General features: G+C 43.0%; 1 protein-coding gene across 1 annotated transcript; it reads left to right on the top strand.

The window, feature by feature from the left end:
* The first annotated feature begins 2,137 nt into the window (after positions 1-2,137).
* LOC135226309 (galectin-3-like) lies at positions 2,138-3,884 on the top strand. The gene is made up of 3 exons (XM_064265750.1): positions 2,138-2,340; positions 2,894-2,922; positions 3,592-3,884. The coding sequence occupies exons 1-3, from the start codon at positions 2,138-2,140 to the stop codon at positions 3,882-3,884; spliced, it is 525 nt and encodes a 174-aa protein (XP_064121820.1).
* The last annotated feature ends 6,436 nt before the right edge of the window (positions 3,885-10,320 follow it).

The following is a 10,320-nucleotide window of genomic DNA, read 5'->3' as shown; positions in this document are numbered from 1 at the left end:
TTTTACGAGAAAGGGTGCATATTCTCTTGGCGAAATTAATGCTTTGGTGTGGCCCTGGCGTCGCAAATGTAAAAAAAAGCAAACCTACAATCTGCGTGCATCATTTGAAGACCAGATGCCACAATTTGACCTTTTATTCAAGAAGCTGACCCTTTTTTTTTCCTTAAAGGAAATAGTGATGGCCACAGCTAAGAGTAAAAATAGATAAACGTGAAATGACGGGTAAAAGTGTGTATTTTATAATTACGAGTATCTGATTATTTATTAGTCCATTTATTTTTTCTTTTCCAACAACTGATCTTTTCTGCCTGTTTATCTGTTACCTGGTATTACTTGTTTCTAATGAAAACCATGCTAGTCTTTAGAAGCTCGAATGTCAAGTCACTGGACCCTGTGGTGGGCTTGTTCCATATGAATACTGCTCATCTCAATATGATAATAATGATAATAATTGACATACATAAAAAAGTGAGGTTATAAACCCACAAATTTTTCTACCTTTTTTCTTATTTTTTGGGGCCTGGTCAAGAACAGGACCTCTGGTTGCCCGTCACAGCTACCCTGAAGAATCCGCATAACAGTCATTATGCCAATGAGTAACGATAATTATTATTATTATTATTATTATTATTATTATTATTATTATTATTATTATTATTATTATTCAGGAGATGACCCTATCCATCAGGAACAAGCCCACCACAGGGGACATTGACCCGAAATTCAAGCTTCCAAAGAATATTCTGCCATTCATTGGAAAGAAGTAATAACAGAAGGTAATGGGAAATACAGAATGAAAAGATCGCTAATCACAGAGAGAGAGAGAGAGAGAGAGAGAGAGAGTGAGAGAGAGAGTTTCTTTAGCGACTTGTGTTTTGTGATGATTAATTTTTTAAAGTAATTTTCACAAACAATTTACAATTGTTAACAAATGTCCCTCTACTCAAATCATTCTTCAGTTGAATGCCTACAGACGGGTTCGTTTGAAACAAGTATGCACACAAATAAAAACACATGCACGCATACACACACAAGCGAAGCATTATACCATTCTATCATCTTACTCCGCAATTAGAGTGAATGTCACTTTCAAATTATCACAGGAAATAGCAATGCTATCAGCTCAAAACGAAATCATGAAAGCAAGTTGACAGCCAAGTGTTCATTAGGCAGAAATCTTAGGTTGACTTCTAGATCTCTGTTAAGGGTTGATAAGAGGGTGAATAGACTGCCTAGAGGAAAATTAGATGATTAAGCATACGATGACGATGACTCGAAACTATTACCCTAAAATGGGTACAGACATAGGCTGTTCTCCCTTATTAAGAAATTATTGTCAGTAGTTTTTAAAGGTGAATGTGAATAAAACAGAGGTGTTGCTGAGCAGTAGGGAAGATAGAGACAGAATAGTAATACGAGAAAGAAGCGGCTTGATTATAAAACAGGCAGAAAAGTTTAAATACTTAGGATCTACTTTAAGTCAAGAGAGAGGATGTGAGGCTGGAGTTGACAGTAGGATAAAAGCTGCATGAGGAAGTGGAGAAAGGTACCTGAAGTAGTTTGTGATAAGAAAATGCCAATGAAGCTAAAATTCAAGATATATAAACACGGTGATAAAACCAGTGTTAATGTACTGAGCTTCACAGAACAGTGATGAGAATGCAGAGACGGATTATGGGAATAATATTGCTGCTTGAGAGATTGGAAAATGATGTTATAACAGGAAGGAGGGCTCAGATAATTAGATTGTATATATATATATATATATAGATATATATATATATATATATATATATATATATATATATATATATATATATATATATATGGAAGATATTTAAATCTGCCATATATACACATATATATAATATATTATAATATATATATTATATTATATATATAATATTATATATATATATTATATATATATAATTATATAATATATATTAATAAATAATAATATATATTATTTATAGTTATAATTGTAAATAAAATTGAAATTTTATAAGATTTTTAGATCCGCCACTGCCATACCATCTCAATCGTTACGAAGCCTTCCCTTCGTGCTACTTCATCATTTTCCAATCTCTCAGGCTGGGGCCCTCAGAGGGGGACCAACCAGGTTGGGCAGCCAGGGATGGGGTCCATGGTGGGGAAGCGACCGGGTAAGTCCGACAGGGCAATGGCCCCTGGGGGGCAGGGTAGCAACTGGGTCAGGCCATCAGGTCCTGGGACCCTGATGGGGAGGCAACAGCTTCAGGCTGCCAGAGCTGGGGGCCCCGGCAAGGAGGCGACTGGGTGGGCAGCCAGGGCTGAGGGCCCCAGTTGGGAGGCGACCAGGTCAGGCCGCCATTTCTGGGGCCCCTGGTGAAGAGGCAACTGGGTCGGGCTGCCATGGATATGACCCCTAAAGGAGAGGTGACCGGGTAGGCCCGACAGTCTGGGGCCCCTGGCAGAGAGGCGACCAGGTCGGGTTGGCCAAGGGTGGGGCCCTTGGTGGGAGGTGACCGGGTTAGGCTGCCAGGGCAAGGGCCTTGTGGTGGTTGGTGGTGAGGGGGGGGGGGGGGGAAACCAGGTTGGGCCATCAGGTCCTGTGACCCTGACGGGGAGGCAAGTGCATCAAGCCACCAGGCCCTGGGGGGTCCCCGGCGAGAAGGCAACCAGTGACCTGGTCAGGGCACAAGGGGTGGAACCCCAACAAGAGGCACTTAGGATTAAGATAATAAATAAATAAATATATATATATATAATATATATATATATATATATATATATATACTATATATATATATATTGGTATGTTATAAGCGAGAACCCTGTGAACTGGAAGCCTCCATTCTCTCTAAACCCCTCTCTTTGCTCCTATTGGCTGCCGTAGATTTATTCTCCGTAGGGTCCTGAATGAGGGAGTGGCTTATCCATGTGAGATTTTAAAAGAACGGGGCCACAGCAAGCTCTGCCTCAGCAAGCTGAGATGTTCCCGGGAGCTCAGAAAAGCTCAGAAATTTCTCAAGCCCTGCAGAATCCACTTCACCCCTTTTGCTCCCCTGCCTCCTCTGGGGGATCCAACAAGTGGTCTTATACCTTCACATTGCTCAGAAATATCAGCAGATGAGAAGACTACCAGACCCAGGATTTCCAGACAAACAGCGTGCCTGATTGTGGGAGAAATTGGGAACCCTTTATTCCTGGAATAAGGCTTGCATTGAAATAACCTGTTTTGCACATTCTAATCACTGTCTGGTTCATTTCCAGCCACGCATTTCCAGCGGACCGACAATCAACCACCTCATTAATTCCTGACCTACCCATAACTTTATGTAAATATAGTTCATTTAAAACTAAAGTCCAGATTTTATGTAAATTCTTCTTTTAAGAGTATTAGGTTACATTTTCAAGGAGGCAACGAGCAGTTTGGTGCAAGATATATATATATATATATATATATATCTATATATATATATATATATCTATATATATATATATATAATATTATATAATATTTCAAATCCTAAGTGGCTCCCGTTGGGGTCCCACCCCTGGTGCCCTGACCTTGGTCACCTCCCTGCCCTGGTTTGCCTCCCCGCGCAGTTGCCTCCCCGCCCGGTCGCCTCCCTGCTGGGGGCCCCGGGGGCCCCTGCCCATGGAGGCTGAACCTGGTCGCCTCCCCGGAGGAGGCCCCACCCCTGGCAGCCTGTCCTAGTCACCTCCCCGCTGGGGGTCCCATCCCTGCTGCCCAACCTGGTTGCCTCCCTGCTGGTGCTCCACCCCTGGTTGCCCAATCCAGTCTCCTCCACGCTGGGGCCTCAGCCCGGGCAACCCGGCCTGGTCGCAACTCCGCCGAGGGTCCCATCCCTGGCAGCCCAATCCTGTTGCCTTGCTAAGGGCTGCACCCTTGGCAGCCCGACCCAATTGCCTCCCGGGAGGAGGCCCCACTCATGGCAGCCTGACCTAGTCTCTTCCCCACCGGGGGGCCCCATGGCGGTGCACCAAAGGGCAGACCGAAATGGTTGCCTCCATGTCGGGGGCTTCACCCCTGGCGGCCTGACCAGTTGCCTCCCCAGAAGAGGCCCCACCCCTGGCAGCCTGACCTAGTCGCCTCCTCACTAAGTGCTCCACTCCAGGAGGCCCGACCCAGTCACCTCCCCGCTGGGGTCCCACCACTGGCACCCCAACATGGTCGCCTCCCCACTGAGGGCCCCACCCTTGTCGGCCTGAAATAGGACCCGTGGCGGGCCTCCCCGCTATATCGGGACCCGTGGTGGGCCTCCCCACTATATCGGGACACGTGGCGGACCTTCACACCCAGTTACCTCCCCACCGGAGATTCCACCCATGGGAGTCCAACATGGTCACCTTCTTAGAGGAGGTCCCACCCCTGGCAGCCCCACCCCAAGTGGCCCAACCCGGTTCGCTACCCTGTCAGGGTCCTCACACCTGGCTGCCCAACACGGTCGCCTCCCCATAAGGGCCCCACCGCTAGCAGCCGTCCCAAGTATCCGTGGCGAGCCTCCCCACCATACCAGAATCTGTGGGAGGCTTGCCCACAGTCCTGGGACCCATGGCCGTCCTCCCCACTGTCCCGGGAACTGTGGCAGGCCTGCCTGCCTTCCCGGGACCCGTGGCGGGCCTGCCCCCCGTACCAGAACCGTGTCGGCCCAGCCAACCATCCTAAGACCCGTGGCGGACCTGGCCGCCATCCTGGAACCCGTGGCAGGCCTGCCCACCGTCCGGAGACCCGTGGCAGGCCTGCCCACCGTCCAGGGACCTGTGGCAGGATTTCCTGCTGTCCCAGGGACCGTGGCAGGTCTGCCCACCATCCCAGCAAAGAGAGAGAGAGAGAGAGAGAGAGAGAGAGAGAGAGAGTCAGATAGAGAGCATCTTTTGGAGATGCTTTTAACCACTCAACACCTCACCTTATCTTTAGGTTGGGAATATGCCACTGATTCCTCACATTGTTCCCTGGAGCTCCTACAAATCTTATCGATTGCTTCAGCTTCTAGAGCCCTCTGACTTTCCCAGGATGTTGTGGGTTCTTGACATTATTCTGCAGCTGCATAGAATGAACAAAACTATAAGAAAATATTTCATCACATTCATTCCTGTACTAGTTCAATATCCATCAAGAATTAACAGAACAAAGTTATTTCAAAACAAACTTTCTCAATTTACATGATCTGATCCATCTTCGTGAAGCCACCACGGACTTCATCCCTCCATTCCCTGAAGACCAACTGACACCTGTTTCTGCACTTTAAAGTTGTCCTCATCCAGGCATCTCTATTTCTCATGGACATTCTTCAGGTCCATGACCAATTCTCCTCACTCCTTGCAGCTTTCGTTCCTCGTCTTCCAGCAGGTCGTTCCATTCGCCTTGACACCGGCTTCCTCTCCAGGGGTTTGAGGAGATGATTTTGTTCCTCTAGAAGGCATGTCAGCTTGTTCGTTCCTCTTGAGTTTCACAGCTTGAACTTCACACTGGAGTCCACACTTTTCCTTCGTGAGGTCTTCCACTTCCTTCTGCAGGCGCTGGAACCTGAGCTCAAGGTCTTTCATGTCTGATTCCTGCTTTTCGGTCACGTCGTTTTGTTCCTGGATGAGCCTCACCATCCGCTCTGCTTCTTGGGTCTTTAGCTGCAGGTCTTTCTCCATCTGTCGTAGGAGTTTCTCTTGCCTCTCAACCTGGCAGTTTGCCTCTGCCAACTGCATTGTCAGTACCCTTAGCCTCTCACATAAAACATCGTTTCTCTGCTCAATTTCCTTTTTGTTGTCCATCAGCTACTGATTTTCTTCTGTGATCTGGAGGATCTTGTCTTCCAGCTGCCGTTTCTCCCTCTTCTCTTGATCGTTCTCCTTCTTCTTCAGAAACAACGTCTCAGCTTCGAGCGAGTGGGCCCTTTCTTGAATCACACGAGTGCGTTCTTCACTTCTGTCCGTCTTCTGAATCTCTTCATAGTAGTCGAACCTCTGTTGCAGCTGAAGAATTATCCTGTCCAAGTTCACTTGCTGCTCTCTCTGCCACTGGATGGTGTCTCGCAAGGCCACAATTCTCTCGTTCAGTTGCTTTTACTTGGGCTATTCAGCAAGTACCGTGGAAAATCATTTATTTGGAATTGGAGAAATGACACCGAAATGTGGACTAATCACATCACACGTTCTTTATAACAGAAACGCTGGAATGATTTTGCCATTTAGATGGAATTGTCAAGGTAATATGGCATATTTTCAAGAATCTGTTTGTGATAATGATGAAATCTCTGTCTCCCTGCTTGTCAGTCGCTCTGTGTGTGTGTGTGTGTGTGTGTGTGTCTGTGTGCTCAGGCAAAAGCACGTGCAGATGGTGGAATGAGAGAAACTTTTCTTCTCCAGCTACAGCCAGATATTGACATATTCGCATATATCGAGAGAGAGAGAGCGAGAGAGAGAGAAAGAGAGAGAGAGAGAGAGACGAGATAGAAGAGAGAGAGAGCGTAGCATATTCGTGCATAGATAGCAGGAGAAATGTGTGTTCCATTAGGAGGGCTATACGAGAGGACCAATAACTACCCAAGAAGAGCGTTTCTTAAATGTCACATCCACGTCAGCTACAAGTACTAAGATGCCGCACCATACTATCAAAAATACTCCTTAAAAAAGGCAATATGCAACTCGAGAATAGTGCCATAAGGAGTGGTTTCAGAAATTCGGGAGGTTTGCAGGCGGGCGTCTTAAAGAGAAAGTCGGCCCCGTAAGTAAGTTATGAATAAGATAAGGTTTGTTTGCTTCGCGGGGTGAAGCCCTTGCATATTTTAAGGCCGCAGCAGATGTTGACAGGCAAGGGAAAATCAGGGGGACGGGTCTTATTATTGGAGACGAGGAAACGCAATGAAAATTATAGTGCACACGCTGCTAAAAAAAAAAAAAAAAAGTCCGAAAAAAATAGGCATCATTCGTTTTTTTTGTTTTTTTTTGATTTCCTAAAAACGTTGAAATGTGAATTTTATTTCGTTTGGTGCAGACAATACGGATTTTGTAGAGTTGAATCAGAATCACATGAAAAAAAAAACTAAGTATCCTTTATTGTAATATTTTACTTATATTTTCTTTTATTAGTCTAATTTATTTTTTTCTTTTTCAACAAGTAATACCGGCATTTCTTTTTTAATAAGTAATACCGTCTTTCTGCATTTTCCATGACCTGTTACTTGGTTTCTTACGAACGCCGTATTCTTGGGAAGATTGAATTTTAAGTCAGGGGCCCATTTAGTGGGCTTGTTTCCATATGAATAGGGTTCGTGTTCTGAGTAATAATTACAATTATAATGATGATATATTATTGTCAGACCTTCAAATTACAGGTATATATTTATAGTTTTATCAATATTCTTTTAGGAATAATGTTCTTATTTACTGGGTGACGTCAACTTGGCTTGAGGGCCAACGTGGAATCAGAGGAATTTGTTTCTCGTGGTTAGAAATTAATTTCTCGATATAATGTGGTTCGGATCCCACAAAAAGCTGTAGGTCCCGTTGCTAGGTAACCAATTGGTTTCAAGCCACGTAAGAAATATCTAATCCTTCGGGCCAGCCCTAGGAGAGCTGCTAATCAGCTCAGTGGTCGGGGGGTGGGGGAAACTAAGAAATACCTTTCTTTTCTTGGGAACTGACCTTCCCACGAACGCAAAACGGGAGAAAGTTTTCTCCCTTGATTAAATAACCTGGACATCCCTTTGAACACCATCATACTTCTTAGTCTAAGACGGAGGATCCCTGTATAATTAAGGGCTCACTGGGGATGTTAACTTCCAAACTTTGTACGTCCAAGTCTTTTGAGTTCATTATCCGGTGGCTCAAGATTCTCTTGTTTATCGCAGATATTAAGTGGTTCTTTGTAATCATGATTTATGTATTCGTGCGTTATTTTTTGGTTTAAGTAAAGCTTTCGTTGAATTTTACCTTTGAGATATTAATCCACCTCGTAAAATCTACCTTACGTCACTTGGTGTTGACTTCATCACTGAGAATTCTTGGTTCCATGGTTCTCGCCCATAAGCCGACGAATTTCTTATCGACTCAAAAATTCCCTTCGGTTTAACATATATGAAAATATATTCATTCCAAGATAGAGCGAATTAGATATTAAAGGATATATGTAGCTTAATATGAATATATGAATCACGGTAATGTTGATATGACATATATATTATATATCTAATAAATATATATATATATATATATATATATATATATAATATATATATATATAATATATATATATATATATATATATATATATATATATATATAGGTGTTTGTGTGTATTAGTATATGTATACTGGATATATATAATATACATATATACATTTACAATACCCAGTATTAATTATCATAATATACTTACGTTAATTGATTCTGACATCTGGTTGTCTCCGAGGATAAAGTAGTCTGAACGGACAGAGAGAGAGAGAGAGAGAGAGAGAGAGAGAATAAATTTTAGAGTTGATAATGGCTACTTTTATGCGTATATCTTTCTCCTGAGAAGCAAAGACACATAACCCACAAATCCGCAAAATATGGCAATAAGTGTCTACAAACGATGAAAAATATCCCGCTGTAATTAAATCGATCAGACTTTATTTTATTATTCTTTTGCTCAAATTACAACGAAAACAAATACATTACCGACTGACAGAACATAACCCGTTCATTGTTGGAGCGCTGTGGTTAAAAGTTTATAGGTTTTTGTTACCGAAAACAACATAGCGGCAATTTTCCTAACTTTTTTTGTGGTGTTTTCCTTACCGAGTTATACGTTATGAAAATCATTGAATCCACTGGAAGCGAATTAGGTGCATTTTCTGCCGCTGACAATATTGTTGTTATTGTGACTGCTATTGCTGCGTTTTTCAATGCTTCGATTTTTTTCCGTTTCCTATTGCGATATTATTATTATTATTATTATTATTATTATTATTATTATTATTATTATTATTATTATTATCCAGAAGATGGGCCCTGTTCATATGGAAGAAGCTTGTAGGGGCCATTGCTTGAAATTCAAGCTTCCAAAGAATGTCGGTTTTAACCTCTCACAGCAAGACCCACACTGCAGTAGTAACTGATCATGGTACAGAGCCAGTGATTTTTCATCGCCCCTGGGTGAGACGCGAACCCACGGCGTTGAGTGGCATTTCTCGACACTAAACCACTATATCAGCGTGCTAGATATGATGATGATGAGCCGGTTTCTCACGCTGGACGTAAATTCATGAACTGTTGAGCGCGAATTAAGGTTTCAAATAAGAAGACCGGAAGCGTTTAGCCAAGTTGAATTTGCATGGTTTCAAGTTGAGGTCTTTTCGACCCAAGTTCTGTGTCTTGCTTCGAGCTCCTGCGAGGTGGCAGGGAGCAAGCGACGTCTCCAAGAGTTGCCCAAAAGTTTTAATCTAATCCGTTGTATTTCGTTATATTTCATCAACTTTTTTATTTTTTTCATCCACTTCGCGAACATTTTGCGCGAACGAATTTCATTCACTCGAACGAAAATGTTCGTAATTTGTGGATTGAAATATTGGGGTCTTTCCAGGCGAATAAATATATATTAATTTCTGTTAGGGTCAGTTTCAAGCGAATAAAAAAAAAAAAAAAGGTTACTTAATTTTCAGTTTTCTGTAAAGAAAACTATTGTGTCAGCTATGCCTTTCTGTTCGCCCTCAGATCTTAAAACCTACTGAGGTTAGAGGGCTGCAAATTGGCATGTTGATCATCCACCCTTCAACCATTGAACATGCGAAATTGCAGCCCTCTAGCCTCAATAGTTTTTATTTCATTTAAGACCAAATTTAGCCATAATCGTGCGTCTGGCAACGATATAGGTCAGACCACCACCAGGCCGTGGTTATAGTTGTATATTCTGCGGTTCGTACAGCATTATGCCGAGACCACCGAAAGACATCTATATTTCGGTGGCCTTGTTTATATACGCTATACAGAAAACTAGATTGTTGCATTTTTTACTTGTTTTTTTCATTGTCATGAGTTCAGATATACCTTTATACTATCATGCCTGGTAGGGGCACCAGATGACCTATGCGATGGCTCGTATGAGTTAGAACGAAAATCGAACGTTATGTTAGTGACCTTGTCAAAGGGAGAAGACGACAGGAAATAAGAATCTTATTTGCGAGTCTCGCTGGGAAGGGGAAATTGTAACCTGTTTTTTGGAAATTGGAAGCTCTCTCTCTCTCTCTCTCTCTCTCTCTCTTCATCTCTCTCTCTCTCTCGTGTCTGTTATAGCAAGTCAAAGTCGTCCATTTTTCATCCCTTGAAAAGAATTTCTAA

This window comes from Macrobrachium nipponense, chromosome 14 (genome assembly GCF_015104395.2).
Source record: "Macrobrachium nipponense isolate FS-2020 chromosome 14, ASM1510439v2, whole genome shotgun sequence".
Classification (NCBI taxonomy): domain Eukaryota; kingdom Metazoa; phylum Arthropoda; class Malacostraca; order Decapoda; family Palaemonidae; genus Macrobrachium; species Macrobrachium nipponense.
This window is presented reverse-complemented; position numbering and strand designations above follow the sequence as displayed.